The sequence below is a fragment of the Zingiber officinale genome, chromosome 11A, assembly GCF_018446385.1.
Source record: "Zingiber officinale cultivar Zhangliang chromosome 11A, Zo_v1.1, whole genome shotgun sequence".
Classification (NCBI taxonomy): Eukaryota; Viridiplantae; Streptophyta; class Magnoliopsida; order Zingiberales; family Zingiberaceae; genus Zingiber; species Zingiber officinale.
In genome coordinates, this window is record NC_056006.1 from 12,366,015 (window position 1) to 12,384,677 (window position 18,663).

General features: G+C 35.7%; 1 protein-coding gene across 1 annotated transcript; it reads right to left on the bottom strand.

Annotated features, from left to right (window-relative positions):
* Nucleotides 1-10,075: 10,075 nt before the first annotated feature.
* Nucleotides 10,076-17,772, bottom strand: LOC122032488 (outer mitochondrial transmembrane helix translocase-like). Its single transcript, XM_042591778.1, has 5 exons — nt 17,482-17,772; nt 16,295-16,595; nt 14,196-14,354; nt 13,269-13,564; nt 10,076-10,655 (listed from the first exon to the last, which is right to left on the bottom strand). Exons 1-5 carry the CDS (start codon nt 17,677-17,679, stop codon nt 10,458-10,460), a joined length of 1,152 nt encoding a protein of 383 aa, XP_042447712.1. The 5' UTR covers nt 17,680-17,772; the 3' UTR covers nt 10,076-10,457.
* Between the last annotated feature and the right edge of the window lie 891 nt (nt 17,773-18,663).

Consider the following 18,663-nt stretch of genomic DNA (forward strand, 5'->3'; position numbering starts at 1 on the left):
AGAGCCAACGGCTCAATGCGTCTGAGGGACGAGGTGCTGCGGAAGAGTACATGGGCGGACGAGAAGGAGACACGTGGCGTTTTCGAGATTCGAGAAGCCAGAGTAGAAGCTTGCTCGAGAAGGCCGAAAGTTGGGTTCGGGTGAGCCCTAATCCGGATGGCCGAAATCACCCAAGCGAGCGGAGCCGGAGCGGAAGACCTGTACTGTTACGAGTGGAACCAAAGCGGGAAGCCAAGACCAAAAGTCAGCAAAAGGCTGACTTTTGGGGCTCAGGGCGCTCGGACCAGTCCTGGGCGCCCGGACTCCGGACGTCCGAAACCCTTCCAGGCGTTCAGAACCCGAAACTTAGCCACATTCGATGTGGCATGTACCGTTGCATTGGGGATAAAATATTATCCCATTCCAGGTGCCTGCAACCCTTCAGGCGCCCCGAGCAGGGCTATATAAGCAACCCTACTCCCAGAAGCTAAACACAACAAGAAACTGTGAAACAACACTTGTACGCCTTTAGTTTTCTATTTAGCTCTCTGATTCTGTGTTATCATTGCTGTAAAGAGGCTTCTCCGCCTGAAAGAGAAATTAGTGCGCTTTACTTCCTTGGATTAACAACCTCCCCGGTTGTAACCAAGTAAATTCTCGGTGCCTCTGTCTTTTAGTTTCTTTTATTATTCTTATGCAAGTGTTATTTTAATTAAGTTATAAGTCGAGAAAGGTTCGTTTGCTTAATTTGTACAGCGGTTATTCACTCTCCTCTAGCCGGCTGCCAAGGATCCTAATAATAAGGAGCTGTTACTTCGTATCTGATCTTATGCTCAACACACAACTCAGCGAACGATGATATATATTCATTGCCTCAGTCACTTTGAACCACCTTAATATTTTTATTAAGTTGGTTTTCAACCTCATTTTTATATAGAGCAAATTTCTCTATAACTTTATCCTTACTTTTGAGAAGATTCACATAATAATTTTTTGTGTTATCATCTACAAAAGTGATGAATGCATTTATTCCCACTATGTATTGGTGTACGTTTAAGGTCGCACACGTCGGTGTGAGTTAGTCTAAGTGGTTCGTTGCTTCTCTCAACATGTTGAAAGGATGCCCTTGTCACTTTCACTTCAACACAAATCTCATACTTGTGTTTTGGGTCAAGATGGAATGTAGGTATATTTTACATGTTTATTAATTTACGCAATACATCGTAGTTAACATGTTTGTCTACCATTCCATAAACATGAAGACTCAAGCATATAAGTGAAAAAACTTTCATTTTTATTTATCTTAGGTGTAATAACCATTACATTGAGCATGAACAACTCATCAGATACATAACCCCTTTCTATAAATATTCCATTTTTGGACAGTACAACTCTAACTCAAAAACAATGTGAAAGCCATACTTGCTTGATAGTGATTCGGATACTAAATTCTTTTGAATCTTCGGAACATACAACACATTGTTTAGAGTAAGGTCCATGCCTGAGTTTATCTTTAGCACCACTTTTCCTTTGCCCATGATGTCCGAGGTTGCTGAGTTCCTCTGAATAATTTATCTTCATTGACTTCTTCAAAGTTATGGACAATCTCCTTATTGCAGCAGACATATCTAGTGGCTCCAGTATCAATCCACCATTGTCGCGGGTTTGAATCGATCAGGTTCAGTTCTAAGACCACTGCACAGAGGTCGTTCATTTCTGGTCTCTCGTTTAGGTTGGCCTCCTGGTTCTTCTTTGGCTTTCTGCACTCCGAAGTTTGTGACGGACTAGGTCATAGTTGATGCATTTCCCAGAGAACTTTTTGTTGATGCCTCCTCTGGGTCCCATCTTGGAAGACTTGGGGTTCTTCCATTTCGAGTTTTGACCGTGCTTGACCACGTTAGCTTTCACAGTAGCTTGAGAGAACAACTTTCTCTTTGAACTCTTGTTGTCTTCTTCGATGCGAAGTCTAACAATGAGTTCCTCCACATTCATCTCCTTCCACTCGTGCTTTAGATAGTTCTTGAAGTTTTTTCATCTTGGAGGCAACTTCTCAATGATAGTAGCTACCTGTAAGGTTTTACTCAGAATCATCCCTTCTGAATGGATCTCATGCAAGATCACCTGAAGCTCCTGGATTTAGCTAATCATCATCTTGAAGTCAACCATCTTGTAGCCTAGGAATCGACTTACGATGAACTTCTTGGCCCCTGCATCCTCCGTTTTATACTTCTTGTCCAGGGACTCCCACAACTCCTTAGTCGTTCTCTTAGTACTATACATAGCGTACAACGAGACGGCAAGGCAGTTGAGGATGTAGTTTTGACAAAAGAACTCAGAGTGAGTCTATGCCTCCACTGTACTGATGGTGTGAACATCAACATCTTCAACATGCTTGGGAAGGTCCTCGGTCAAGAATTGAGCTAGATTGAGCATGGTCAAGTAGAAGAGTATCTTCTTCTGTCATCTCTTGAAGTTTAATCCAGTGAACTTCTTTGACCTTTCCCCATAGTTGATTGGCACCGTTCCAATTGGGATGGAGGGGGCTTTATTGTGTTGAGTCTATTGCACCTCAACATTTTATTTTGTGATCATCTCAATAGAACTAGAATATGTTTTAAGATTGTTGGACAATTTATCGAAAAATTTGGGGGAATTAGTCGAATTTAAATTACATCAAATTAAATTTAATTTATCTGTCAAAATTACTTGAGTAGATAATTTCAAGCTATCAGCGGAAGCCGGTTTTTGTCAAGTGTTGAGTTTAGACTACACAGTGATTGAGCGGGCGGAGTGGCCAAGTGGGCAGAGTGGCTGAGCGGGTAGAGCAGGCCGTGAGGCATAGCAGCCAAGTGGGCAGATCGGCTGAGCAGATTTAGATCGACCGAGCGGGCAATCAGAGAGTTGCTGATTAGGCCGAGTGGCATAGAGCAACTGAGTGAGCAAGGTGGCCGAGTCACATATCAGACCGAGTGTTCAAACGGGCAGATCGACTGACCGAGTAGTGCAGTCAAGTAGTAGATCAGGTCGAGTGGCCATGCCTAGCAAAGTAGCCGACCGGGTAGAGCAGTCTAAAGGAAGAGTAGCCCGAGCAGTCTGAGTGGGTAAAGCGGCCAAGCCGGCGAAGCAGATCGAGACCTACGATGGACGCAGTTTTCTTGAAACAGATTTGCCCCATCTCCGACTGTACTTCGAGATTTTCTTGAGTCGTATGTTTTCCAGGATACAATGATTAACTGCGATGCACACAAAGCACTGATGGTCAAGGTGAACTGAGAGGTACCTAATTGCTATCACGAGTATTTCACCGAGCAAGAGATGCACGATAGAGGGGAACGTAGGTGGAGAGCTTTAATTTTTCTGTGTGTACTGCTTAAGACCATGGTCTCTCTTTATATTGGAGTATTATCCTTTATCTGCATTGAACACCGAGTAATCACCATTCAATATCTAAGGATTAATAATAGTTGGCGGCCATCAATGGTCGACCATTACTATCCAGGAGGTTACAAAATCACTATTAACTATGGTTAATGCTTCCGTTACCTTCTTGAGCAGCAAATAAAAAGAATTCATGAGCTAAAATATTGATTGTTCTACTTGGACAAATTTTACTCCGATCGATTCGACATTCGGTGCACGCAGATCATACTTGCACACGAGTCAACTTGGTTCAGTACAATCTGGATCCTGGATTTACATCCCTTATATATCCACGCATGGTAGAGTTTTTTTTCATATATTTATTCATATTATCAATATATGTGAATCAATATAAACCAATCAATATATCTTAAAACTCTTAATATGAGACTACTAAAGTTTCATTCATAATGGAATTTATATTCACATATTCACATGTACCTTACATTTGAATACTCGTAGCCGAATTCTTCTAGTCATTATTATTGATTGTCTTCATTACCGATCATCTCTTTCTAAAATAAGATGGTAAAAGATAAATATACTCATCTCCAGTACTCCGTCAACCCGTCCTAGGACGATGGGACGATGTTTCATAATTATGCGTACCAGTATTTCATTATTCACAAAAAGCACATCAAATTATTATTAAAGAGAGCTGCTTCCCCCCCGGTCAACGCACACCCCCTCCACCTTCCCTCTCTCTCCCTGCCAAAAGACGCATGTAGCCTTCTTTGTTTTTTTTTTTAATTTTTTTATTTCATTTAATTCTCATTTAGTTTTAATTTTTTAATTAATTTTATTTAAAAATAACTCTCATACAATTATATTTTTAATTTTATTTAGTTTTATTTTTTAATTAATTTAATTTATTATTTTTTATCAATACTTTATTTTTCAATTTTATATAAATTTTATTTAATTTTTATTTTTAATTAATTTAATTAATTATTTTTTTCATAATACTTATATTTTTCAATTGATTTTTTAAAATTTTATTATTTTATTAATTTTTTTAATCAATTTATTTATCAATTTTTTATCAGTTTTATTTTTTTCAATAATTTTTTATATGTTTATAATCTTTTATTTATTTTTAGTTTATATTAAAACTAAAAAAAATACTACCAATTAATAATGAATACATTCATAACTTAGGAACAAACATATTTTTTTCCAAATGAAGAGTACATGTAATAATACAAAAAAAACATAAAAACATATAAAAATAGAAATCTTAATCAATATTGCCTCCAAATTCTGCTCCCGATGCATTTGGTGGTGGTGCACCTATTACTTCGTACCACAAATGAGCGCGTGTCCTGTAACGAGTGACCCATCCTTTAGCTTCATACGATGAATGTTGCCACCACCAAGTTGGAATGGGTGGTGCAGGATAATGAGGATATAAGAAAACTTGTATGAAGTGATTGCCAATATGAGCAATAGCTATTTCTCGACGCTCTTGGTTTGGAACTGGAGGAGTTCTTAATGGCAAGTGAGTAAAATAACTCCCAATATTCTCACCAAATGTATGAAGTACAAGATTGTACCTTGATGCGATGACAATTCCCAAAGGCATAGCGTCCATCCAATATATTTCTGGTGCCCACTGCTCGAACCAATTCAATTAGAATAATAGATTGGTTACCAAATTTGGATCTGGATAAAATTGATCATATAAATCCTTATTTTGTTGAATCTCTTTTATAAGCTCGAATCGTACTTGAAACCAACCTTCTTCATCATACCCAATTAGTGCAGCTATTGCCCTGAATCCACAATGACCATCAGGTTGAACATCAACGGTGTGAGAAATATAACACTGCAAAGACACAGGTAATTTCTCAATATAAGTATCATGGATGGGGTGGAACTGGAGAGTGATCATGGGTCGTTTGAGTATTGCGAACCTTCGACCCTCTTCCACGTCTTCCTCTCCCTTGAGATGTTGCAATCGGTTGAGAGACCCTAGATCCTGAAGTGGATGCTTCTCCGAAAGAAGATATGCGGCGTCCACTTTGCTCATCTCTACCCGTAGGTCGACCTCTATGTTCTGTGTTGTATGAAGGAGCTCGCAATGTACTTTGAGATGGATCAATCATATCAAGAAACTTGTTTATCATATGCTCTCGCATATATGGATCCATCCCATCTAATATCTCAACAACGTGGGATGTCCTATTAGGTTCTGCTCCATCGTCATTAAACTGATGTGCGTGCATCGACAATCTCCTCCAATGAGCGTTGATACTCTGAAGCGGAATTGGAATGGAAAAGTACTGGTAAGGTGCAAGATCATGCTCGCATGACAATCCGTATACAATTTTGATAGAACAGTTGCATCTGCCGGAGAGCTGGTGAGATGTTTCCTCAATACATTTTAGCTGACCAGAAATCAACTTCATTGCCTCTAATGAAATCCGACACCTTATTTGACTGAAAATGTCATCATGTAAATGTTGATGGCGTGGAATGTTCAGAGATTTTTCGAACGACTTCTTAATATCCTCGAATTGAATTCTCAACATCTTATGTATTTTTTCAAAAGATGTCTGTAGGGATGACATGGTATCTCCCAAATATAACTTCAATCTCGCATGTGCAGATTCTGCCCTGTAATAAAAAAAATGCATTGTGTTTAAATACTGAAAAGAATTGAAATACTACAATAATGAATAAAATTTAAATAATAAAACTATAAAATTACTATACCTTTGATTTGAATTGCTCCTGAGGTGCATACATGTATCAACCCATGCTGAAACAAACCGCTCTTTGTAAGGGTGTAACCATGTATCCCAAAGATAATTTAGAGCACCCTCGAATCATTGATACTCTTTGCGCATGACATCCCACTTATGCTGATAAGACCATTGTGTCGATGAATTAATGAGTGAGTGCCATGATGAATAAAAATGTTGCCACTCCAGACCAAGCATAGGGGCGCATTTCTTCATTACGGACTGGTTTATGTGCCAAATACAAAGGATGTGACGTGCATTGGGAAAACATGTTTCAATTGCATTAATAAGCAATAAATCCCGATCTGAAACAAATACCAATGTTTACGATGCATTCTTTTCAACTATCCACTTCTTTAATGTACCTAATGCCCATGTTAGTTGCTCTGTCTTCTCATTACTAAGATATGCAAACATAAGTGAGTAAGTTCGCATTATGGATGTGATACCCACAACCTCCAATAGTGGTATCCAATACTCATTGGTCTTGTATGTGGCATCAATGATCAACACAGATGAAAAGTTGACAGACAACTCTAGACTTTTTGGATGAACCCAAATAATATCTGTGATTTCGTTGGTGTCTGGATTTGTACGGTATTTATGGAAGTATTCTTTCTTGATTAATTGGTCCAAGACATACTTAATAGAATTTAGACTACCCCGTTTAGCGGATTTATTTGTGAAAATAGCATTATAAATGCTTTTGATTCCGGTAGTGTTTGATGGGTCTCTTTCCTTCAAAATACTAAGAATTTTACGAGGTGTGGTGCTGTTGGCCATGTCAAGCACAAATTCTTTTTCTTTTGGTTTTAACCTACTCGGGTACTCATGTCCGTCAATATATTCTGCTAATTGATGATTATGAAAACCACAAACAACCCTTAAACCCCACATCACACCATCTGGAGGTATTGGTATACCTCGCAGTTCAAATGTGCATTCACATTTTCTAGTCCCAGTATTTCTTTTTAAGGATTGCCCATCAACTAGATATCGTGGCGGTTTATACTTTCCACCTCTTTCATATATAAGATGACACTTTGGTAGCTTGCCACCTTTTAAATTAGCAGAATTTTTAATAACCACTACAATACCATTCTTCAAACCAACTGTCTTTACCCAATTTATCATATCTTCTCTACTTTTAAATATCTATATAAAAAAATATAACAAAGATGTATAAGTATGACATTATCAATCTTAATATAATTTCTCTACTTATAAAATAAATAATGAATATACATAAAACAATGATAATAACTAACCTGATCTGTGGTAAATTCGATTGTATAATCGCGACTGTTGTTGGAGATATCTTGACTAGGAACATCATTCTCAATTGACCAACTATATGAAAATAAGCCCAAATAGTCATCCATATTTTTAGGAAGAGAGAAGGAGAAGCTGAGAGGGAGATAGCAGTGAAGGGAGGTGTGAATGAAGAGTGACTAAAAATGAAGTGTGAGAGGAGGATTTAAAGGGAGATGTTTTGACACGTGTCAATAGTTGAAGGGTGGGTAATTTAAGGGGAGGGGAGGTTCTGACATGTGTCAAGAGTTTAAGGGTGGGTAATTTAAGGGGAGGGGAGGGGAGGTTCTGACATGTGTCAAGAGTTTAAGGGTAGGTAATTTAAGGGGAGGGGAGGTTCTGACATGTGTCAAGAGTTGAAGGGTGGGTAATTTAAGGGGAGGGGAGGTTCTGACATGTGTCAAGAGTTGAAGGGTGAGTAATTTAAAGTAAGGGGAGATTCTGACATGTGTCAAGGATTGAATGATGGATAATTTAAAAAAAGTGAGAAGTTCTGACATGTGTCAAGAGTTGGAAGTGGGGGTAATTTAAAAGGATGAGAGATTTTAACATATGTCAAGTGTTGAAAGGGGGACCATTTAAAGTGATGAGAGATTTTGACATGTGTCAAGGGTTGGAAGGGGGGTCATTTAAAGGGATAAAAGATTTTGACATGTGTCAAGGGTTAGAAGTGGGGTAATTTAAAGGGAGGGGAGGTTCTGACATATATCAAGCATTGAAGAGGGGTAATTTAAAAGGAGGGGTGTTTTGACAGGTGTCAATGGTTGAAGAATGACGAATTTAAATGGAGGGAGTGTTTTGACAGGTGTCAATGGTTGAAGAATGACGAATTTAAATGGAGGGAGTGTTTTGACAGGTGTCAATGGTTGGATGATGGGTAATTTAAAGAGGGTGAGAGATTCTGACATGTGTTATATGTCAATGGTTGGAGAGAGGGATGATTTAAAGGGAGAAAAGATTATGATATGTGTTAATAGTTGGATGTGGGTAATTTAAGTGTCAAATTAGGAATGTAATTTAAAGGAAGGGAGTAATTTAAAAATTATATAAAATTTAAAAAATTGATAAAAAAATAATAAACAAAATTGATTAAAGAAATAAAACTAAATAAATATTAAAAATTTAAAAATTATAAATAAAATTAATTAAAAATAAAACTAAATAAAAACTAAATAAAATTAAAAAATATAAGTATTAATGAAAAAATAATAAACAAAATTAATTAAAAAATAAAACTAAATAAAATTAAAAATATATATAAGTATTAATGAAAAATAATAAATAAAATTGATTAAAAATTTAAACTAAATAAAAATTTTAAAATATATAAACTAAATAAAAATTTTAAAATATATAAGTATGAATAAAAAAATTAAAAATAAAATTAATTAAAAATAAAAAATTAAAATTAATTAAAAATTAAAAATTAAAAATATATAAGTATGAGTTAAAAAAAATTAAAAATAAAATAAAAAAATCAGAAAAAAAAAGAAAAAAAAGATAGAGGGTAGAATGATCATTTGGGAGGAAAGAAGCAATTTGCATTATCAAAAAGCACATGAAATTATAATTTTACCCCTCTCCGTGCATGAACGTTTCTTTTTAACATACAACTTTTCTTTCCTCCTCATTTAAATTAATTTAAACATCATTTAAATTTTAATAAATAATTCTTTAAATTTATGTAATTTTAATTTTAAAACTTTAATAAAAAAATTAAAAATATAAAAAGAAGGTTAATAATACATTTAAAAAAATTCTATTTTTAAATATCTTAAAGTTTTTAATATGTAAGTATTAAAGAGTAAAACATAAAAATAAAAATTAAAAACATTTTATTAATAAAAATAATAAAAATTATAAAAAAATTATTTGGAATTCTTTAGATTTATTAATGAATTTTAATCAAAATTTATTGATGAATCTAGATAATTTAGATTTTTAAAATTTTATAATGAATGAAAATATTAAATGTGTAAAAAGTAAATAATAAAAAATTAAGTTCCTTATATGAAGTTATGAATGTGTGGATGGATAAGGCCGTTTACAGATAAGAACAAGAAAAATATAGATGTATTATTAGACTTTTCAAACACGATTAAATTATTTTATTTTTAGTTTTATTATGAAATAAACTAAAACACTACAAATAAATGGGTGGAAGAAATTATTTTATTTTATTTTTAGTTTTATTTGAGCCGCTCTGCAATTATCTTCTGATAACAACGGCAGCCAAACATTCAACAGATTAATCAAACACCACGATTCCACTCTCAACAATGACGAACTATAAGATATTTTTCTCCAATAAAATGAAACTAAAACATTAATTGCTATACGAAGACTATAAAATATTTTTCTCCAACAGAAAGAAACTAAAACATTAATTGCTGTATCATGTATGAGAAATTATTTGTGCTTCCAAATTTATCCAGTGGAAAGGCCCTGGTTCACATATCTAGAGAACAATGATGAGCACTTTCATCACAATCTCTAATAACAAAAGTGAGAAAATTTGACTGTTTTTCTTTCATCTGGTTTGACAAAAGAATAAATAATCGCAACTGAAATATTATAGATCAAACTTGCAAGAACCATTCAATTTGGCAAGAAACAAGGTATAATATAAGATGTTTCCTTCTTAACTGAAGCATTGTGTTCCTTAATCATCAACCAAAATTAGTCATACATCCTGCCCACCAACAATAACGGGAATAAATTTAGGCATAAAACATGTAGGTGATTCAGACCTCCGACACTTTCAAATAACAAGCTAAAATGTAAAAAGGTAAATAAACATTCGGTGGTTGACGCAGACTTACAGAAACGATATGATTAGAATTATCGTAATTGGTTAACTTTTCATATCAGCTATAGAAGAAAGAAAACAAGCATTCTTTGGTGGATGCAGATTTCAAGAAAGATAGCGGGGTGCTTCCGTCTAAGGCAACGTGTCGAGCCACATCATACAAGTTTGTAGCGCAGAGCGACTATGTGAATGATCTAAGCATCTTGGTTTTCAGATTGGTTGCTCACAATGCGAGACATGAGCTTTGAGATCTCCAAAATAGCATTATGGACCTGCTCATCGTCTGGTTCGGTTTGTGCAGGCCATGAAGATTGTGATACAGATACTTTCTTTCCCTTTCTAGAGGTTACCAGTGCTCTCTCCAAGTCTGCCTGTTTGAGTGGTCTTGGACCCTGATAAGAGCAAGACAAGATAACTATAAGATCAATTCATGATTGCAACATCAAGCTTTGCAAAAATCACAATTTATTTGGCTACCATCCTGAAACTGTAATGACCCAAATTTCCTCAATTAGAGTCCTAAAAGTAATTTAAAAATATTTAAAAATACTATAGAAATATTCTAGGGATTTTTAGAAATTTTTAGAGTATTTTTATGTAATTTTTGGAGGTCGTTTGGTATTTTTACTAAACGAAGGAAGTTTCGATAAAAAAATATCCAAGCCGAGAATTGAACCCACGACCTTTGGCTCGGTCAAAACCCAGTTGACCAGGTGGGCAAACGGATTTTTCTGTTTAGAAAAGGCAGCGAATTTATTTAAGATAGTTAACAGAATATTATATTATAAAAGGGATAAGTTGATGTTGGATTTGTCTATTTAGAAAAGGTAGCGAATTTATTTAAGATAGTTAACAGAATATTATAAAAGGGATAAGTTGATGTTGGATTTGTCTGTTTAGAAAAGATAGCGAATTTATTTAAGGAGTTAACAGAAATATTAAGTTATAAAAAGGGATAAGTTGATGCTCTGTTTTCCCGTGACTTAAACCATTCTCTCCTTCTCTTCTGCGTACGATGGCGGAGCCCGGGCAGAAAACGAAAGGGAGTTAGGACATCATCTCCGGCGGCCGGCCAAGGTCCTAGAAGCCCTTTTTGTTCGGTTGTGAGTCCAAGAATAAAGGTAAGTGCTTCTCACCTGCAGTAGGAGTAGTTTCGGACCTTTGTTCTTCTTGAATTCGAAGCATGATGAGCGCTTATAGTGTAGATTTTAATTAAGCTTATAGAACAGATTTTAATTAAGCTTATAGTGCAGATTTATAAGTGCAGATTTTTATGTAAGCTTATAATGCAGATTTTAATTAAGCATTGCAGTGTAGATTTTTCATTAAGGATTTTAATTACAAATTTTGAGTTCCCTATTAGTATTTTGAGTTTAAGAAAAGTATAAGAAAGATAAAGAAAAGAAAGAAAAAGGCCAAGGCCTTAAGTAGATCCTAAAGTCAAGACTTTAGGGAATTTGGCACACAAGGTGCTAAAGAAAATATCGAGGCATTATATATTAGAAGTATTAAAAGATAACAAGTATTTTACTTTTATCAGTGACACTGTGCTGGACTCTCAGTTGTCCTTGGGTTGGGCTCCCGTAGTCGTCCCTAGGTTTAGATAACCTAGTAGTAACGGCACGGCCGACGGTCGACGGTCGACGACCCGAGGGTCGCCAAATGGGCCGCCAAATGGGTCGGGTCATTACAAAAGTAAAAGCACAGTTGCCGGGCCCAAGAGAAGTTGATTATTATTTTGAAGTATTATAAGTATAAGTTTTTGAACAAGTAAAGCAATTTTTACATAAGTATAAAGTATTAAAGAATAAGTTTTAAACAAGTGAATTAAAGAATAAATTTAGAACAGATGAATTAAGTTTCACTTTGTTTTAAAATCAGCAAGCTGAGTTTTCTTTTATGCTAGCATGTTATTTAGATTAGCTTACTGTTCTTTGCTATTAGAAAAGCATGAGTAGCTTTACATGTTTAGCATTTTAGCATGTCTTGTTCTTTTATTAGTAGATGAGTATGAGTAGTATGTCTTTCTGAGCATTTAGTTTTAGACTTCTTCCAGTTACATGCATATTCGAGTTTTGTGAGTTAGATAGCGCTTACTAAGCAATTTTGCTTATAGATGCATTTCCTCTTACTGCAGATAAAGAAAAGGAAAAGCTATAGTAAAGGAAGGCGACAAGGAGGTGCGGATGGATGTGTGATGCTTGAACTATAGAAGCCTTGGGATTTAGCATAAGAATTTATTAACAAAGAGTTGAGTAGAATGTATTAGATGAGTCATTTAGTCTTCCGCTGCTAGTTAATTGTATGTTTTGAGTTCTCCGAGAGTTTTAGGAATTACTATCAACATGTGTGCAATGTTAGTTAAGTAAAGTTAGTAGTCCAATAACGCTCCGCCCTCACAGTCCAGTAGTGAGGAGGGTGGGGTGTTACAAAAACAATTAGTTGTAAGAAGTATCCAAGAAACAAAGAAGGTATTAACCAAAATTCCAACAACCTGATATATTTTGCTCGACTAGGAAAATCTCAAAACCAGGGATTCCAAGTAAGTTTTTTTAAAAAAGAAATAGCAATAAGGCATGATCCTCATCTATGGTTGACAGAGAGATTAAATCCTCTGGTGAACCCATCAGGACAGTGAATTGACCAGGTTTAAAATCTCAGAGCACAACTGAAGAGTCCAACACCAAAGTGAAAATTAACCACAATCATAGGCACGACCATCACTACAGCTCAAGTGACTAAGAGATCCATGTACGGAAGCATATCGCACATGGAATAGCTTACCAACAACAAATCTCATCCTAACATGGCTTTTCCTGGTTAAACCACACTTAAGAGTTATAAATGAAAAGATTGGAGAGGATTGGAGTCAACATCAAATGGCAAAAGAAGTTTGCATTTTGGAGAAATAATATTCACTAGTAAAGAGAGTTTCAGAAGATTTGAATCACAAAATTCCTTATTGCTGGTATAAAAAATGTTTGGCATCAATAAAATATACTCACAATGGATGTCTTTCCGTTCTTTTCATCATTGAGCAACTCCCTTACAGGGAAATAGGCTGCTTGTTTGCACAGTTCAAGTATATCTGAACCACTAAAACTTTGACACAATGCAGCTACATATTCGTAATCAATGTTCTCTTCGACATTTTCACCCTTAAGGATGACCTTCAGTATCTTGGCTCTCTCACTTTGATTAGGCATGCCAATTTCAAAGGTCTGGGTAAATCGCCTAAGTATTGCTTCATCAAGTTCTGATGGGCGATTTGTAGCAGCAAGAACCATTACACGAGCATTTTCTGCAAGAATGGTATATTTTGGGCATAAGCAAGGGAGAAGAGGTAAAGCAAACAAATCATAATTAAAAGAACGTTATAAGTGGGTGATGAATAAACTACTTCCAGAAGTGGCAGTTGCGGTATCATATCAAGGAATCAAGCAAAATGCTTGTGGACAGATTAAAAACATCATTCATCCTTATATAACATTTCCATACTACTATTGAAGTTGGTTTTGACGGTCAGTCAGGCCCAGTGCAGTAGTAAGATCACACAATATAATATGATATCAACATAGAAATGCAGCATATAATCAGAGTTTGTTTGGCAAAACATTTTGGAATAAGCTTAATCACAACACTAAAAAAAATAACAAGGATTATTGGATGGATCTGAGGTTTAAGGGATGCAGTAATCTGACCGAACGAACCATTTAAATAATAGAAGTTAATAATTCAACATGGAATTGAGATATGCGACAATAACATCAAGGGGATGTTTTCCCCCAACGATGTAAAAGGAAACCTTAGATGCACAATAAATTGGAACTAGCAAGAGTAGTACTGGTAAAAAAAATGCATCACAATTAGGAAACAAAACATAGATCTAAAATATTGACTAGAGTAAAAAGTACAGGAGTTCCAAAACTCACGGTCAGTGGTGAAACCATCCCACAAGGACATGAACTCAGTTTTCATGTTAGTCATTGCTTCATGATCTGTATTTCGTCGCTGACCCAAAAAGCTATCCACTTCATCGATAAAAATGATAGCAGGTTGCAGCTTATAAGCAAGGCTAAACACAGCAGCCACTGTAACAAATCCAGTGAAAAAATAATTATTTAAAGAAAAACATGTGAAATTAAATTGTACCTGATATTGTATGCCCATTAGTAATAAACACTTGGAATCATGAAATTAATCAGCAAAAAAGAAAAAAGCCATTCTGACCTTAGGAACTAAAAACTTTTTACACATTCGTATCATGCTAAAGTAATGTTTATATGTTAGGGGCAACAGATCCATTTGTTTAGAACCAAACATCAAAGTTTCATTATTAGGTTTGAAGCTCTCTCGTGTAACACTCTTCTATAGGGTTAGATCTTTATCTATATGGTGAGTTTGAGATTTTTATTCATTGTTTATAATTTTATGAGTGCTTGTTTATACTTTTAAGAGCGTGTTTGCTTCGAGGGCTATATAGAAGCATTCAGGTCAGATTGTATGATTCACTAGAAGATCTTTAGCAACAATGGAAGCTCATATTGAGACGACCATGATGGGAATTTGGTGATTCCGCTAGGTAGAGGGCATCTTGCTAAGGGTTTTCTTGATATAGGATGACCTCTAGATCAAGAGTCAACTTGACTAAGGATAGTCTAGTTAAGAGAGTCGAGAGTGTTTCACTTAGTTTGCAGTTCGGCATTGTGAGGTTTAGCTACATATACTATTCATTCTAGAAGCTTACTTCATTGCGTCATTTAAAGGTGTGGTTTAGTGGATTTAGAGGCGACGCACCTAATGAGTTGTAGGTTATGGATATAGGAGCAAGGTCTCGAAACTACATTACTAAAGATGGAACACCAACAACATGAACAATGAATCCCCAACAACCATTGGGAGAGGCATTTTTAGTAATAGCCTGCTTCTTCAAAACTACTCAGGCTAATGATAGAGGCAAAAGCTCTTTCTAACCAAGCCTCATTAGTTATCATAATAATATCATGGAAATGTTGCATAGACCTATATATATATATAGGTCTATGGGAACAAAAGATTATTTCTTTATTTCTGTTGTATACACCACTTTAATATTGATCATGCACACCCTTGTATTTAACGTGTTTAAGCTTTGTTGTTACAAGAATCGAAAGAGAAGTGCAATGTTGAACAGAGTAATCAATGTTGTGAATAAGGTCAAGGTTTGCAACGTAGTAATTGGGTTGCATAGATTACAATGGAGGCAATTACATCATGCGCAATAGAGCAAATTCAAGGTAATGATGATGCAACATGAGGCATATACCACAAATAGAAAAAAAAATGATTGGAATGTACATGACAGAGAGAGGTCAGAGAAAAATGAAAGTGAGGTGGAGGCTATTCTAAAGAAACCTAACCCTATAAAAGGGGCTCTAATACCATGCCAATTTAAGAAAAGCAAAATATTGAATTGCATTTATAAAGAGATAATCGTTACATAAATACATAGATTCATGATATAGTTTGCAATTAGACCCAATTAATCTTTCTAATGTCGACCTTTTCTTATAAAAACCTCTACAACATCAATCAAAGGGAATTTGTCTTATAGATTCATACAGAATGAAAAGTGACTAGATTATGAGTTTCACTTCTTTAGGGGGATCATTATGGTTTCTAATAAAAACCAACCTAATTAATTTCTGCAAGTAATTCAACTAAAAATACCACTTCTTTACCTTGTTACATGAGAAAATAAGAGCAAAGACCTGTAACTCACTAACCTTAAACTATGATGATTTTCTTCACCACACATATTAACCTAAAACCATTTCTAACAAACAATGAGTTTCAACATATGTCATGATGGAGAATAAAATAACATACACCAAATGAAATATATATAAATAAAAAATTGCATCTTTAGTGAATAAACAGTATATAAAAAATAACATTAACAATCATAGATTTTTAGAAATTAATTGAAGATAACAGTGGAGAATATCAACAAATCTGTAAAAGAAAACATGATATTAAAAACTAGACTTGCCAAGTTTTTGAGCATCTCCGAACCATTTACTCATCAAATTTGAGATCCTCACATTAATAAAAACTGCACCAGATTCTTTAGCTAAGGCCTTCGCAAGCATTGTCTTTCCTGTTCCAGGTGGCCCATACAGTAAAACTCCCTTTTGAGGGCTAAGAAGCTTTCCCTGTGAAAACAATTCAGGTCTACATAGTGGAAGAATGACCAATTCAAATAGTGCTTGCTTGACATGTTCCAAACCCCCAATAGATTCAAACTCAACATCAATATGATCTGGATTTATAACATCACAAGCTATTACATCCTGCAAAATGATCATAAATAACACCATTAAGACATTTCTAATATAAATCAACCTCCATTCGAACAACTTGAGGTGTTACTTAATGATCCCTATTAAAAATGAAGGTTATTTGGCAAAACTGTTATTATAAGAAACTTAGACATAGACAGCTCTATCAATTAAACAGTATTTGCAATTATCTGTTCTCAGCTGAAACCTTATCAATCATAAGATAGCATTAGAAAAAAGAAGAAGGGAAATTGACATTTTTGTCACTTTCCTTTCCCTCCCTCATGTATTCCATCCAAGTAATCGGACCCTACATGATCAAATCACCAGCACGGAAGTATGATCTTAGCTATCAAGAATACCAGGATTGACAGTATACTTAAATATAACTCTACTACCAAAGAGAAGATGAATCTAATTCACTGAGCAGAAGAGTTGTAGTTGTTGGAGTTTCTGCATCAGCAAAGCAGTGAAGTTCAACCTCAATCTGATTGTCCTATAGGTGTGTTCTGTCCCATAAAACGTCTTAAAACAATAAAGCGAGAAAACTGATGAAGACGGGAGCTCAGAAAAAAAATAGCGGGACATCAACTAGCATAAATATCACCTTATTATCTTATTGATTATTGCAACGCCCAAAATTCTAATAAAAAAAAAGCATTTGGGACCTAGAAAATTAAAATCAGCATATGGATTCGCCTAGAACAAACCCTAAAACGGTTGAATCCAATATCTCTGACAACGGAAATGTCTCAAAAATTGAAATTTCATACACAGAAATAAATAGACGCATGACTTGATGGAAGGTACAAAAATAGTATCTGAAACAGACCGAACACCGTCAAAGAAGAAAAGCGAGAACTGGATTAAAGGGCAAAGGGAGGGGCAGGACAAAGACCTCGTATTGATTGGTATTGATGAGAGGGCGGCCGAGCCGCTTGGAGATCTCCTTCTTGTGCTCGAGGGCCTTTTTGCTGGCGGCTCGGTTGGGGTCGAGTTGGCGCAGCCCGGCGAAGAGGACGAGGCAGCTCAGCGCAGCGCTCGCCGCGTAAAGAGCTAATTCCTGCAGGAACCTCGACTCAGATGGCATCTTCATCCTTCCAAGTTCTCCGCAAATCTCTCGCCTTCTCCTCTCTCCCTCCCCCTCCCTCTTCTAGTTCTCCTTTGGAACGCCGACAGTCTTCTACGCTATATACCGTCGCTTGGTCTCTCTGCACGAATTTCCCGAAGCGCCCCTTAAAATATTATGCAAAAACATTCTTTACTTTTTAAAATTCTGGAACCCCCCTAGGGCTCAACATGCGGCCGTGTCCGGACTGGGCTTTCCATGCTCTGCACTGTCTAATCTAGGCCCATGCTCGGCCCAGCACAAGACAATTAGATCTCTCATGATTCCTTTTTTTTTTTTATTTACAATTAAATAATGTATAGTATAGATTATTTAAACCTTAAATTATAAATCCTATGCCATTCTAAGTTTCACATATATCATGTTTCAGTTTTGATAAATTAATAGGAAAATTTTCTTTTAATAGGTAGTGAGCCTAAAAATATTAGACTGATACGTCGCCGACTATGAAAAGTATGGGGTCAGGTTGATCATCCCAAGATTAAGCAACGTAAATTAGATATCTACTATCAACTAAAAAAATAAATATTATGTCTAGTTATGATTCGATGGTTCGATTCTATCCGGTTCGATCTGATGCCAAAGACTTGAGGGAGTGTAGAATGTTTAGAGGAAAGTATCAAATATGAACTTAGGTGGAGTACTTGATGTGAGAGTAGGGATTCTCTGGTCCAGGATCCTCTGGTCCAGGATCCCAGTAAATGTCCCTGCTCATTTACTGGTGGGGTGGACTATAACTCATCTGTTAAACAGATGAGCTCCAGCTCACCCCACCAATAAGTTTGTAGGACCTCTCCTGATCCAAAAGATCCTGGATGAGAAAATCTGCTTTGCTTGATGAGAGGGAAGCAACAAATGACACATGGCAGATGTAGGACTCAATTAGAGCATAGCCATGTAGGTCTGAGTTAACACGACTCCATTCGAGTCCTCAGATCCAAGAGCAGATCA

Bases quoted from the DNA above. Each gene is read 5' to 3' on its own strand.
- LOC122032488 (XM_042591778.1), bottom strand. From the start codon at position 17,679: ATGAAGATGCCATCTGAGTCGAGGTTCCTGCAGGAATTAGCTCTTTAC. The intron at 16,596-17,481 runs GTCTTTGTCCTG...ATCATTTTGCAG, and splicing joins TCAATACCAATCAATACGAG to GATGTAATAGCTTGTGATGT. The intron at 14,355-16,294 runs GCAAGTCTAGTT...GATTTGTTACAG, and splicing joins CGGAGATGCTCAAAAACTTG to TGGCTGCTGTGTTTAGCCTT.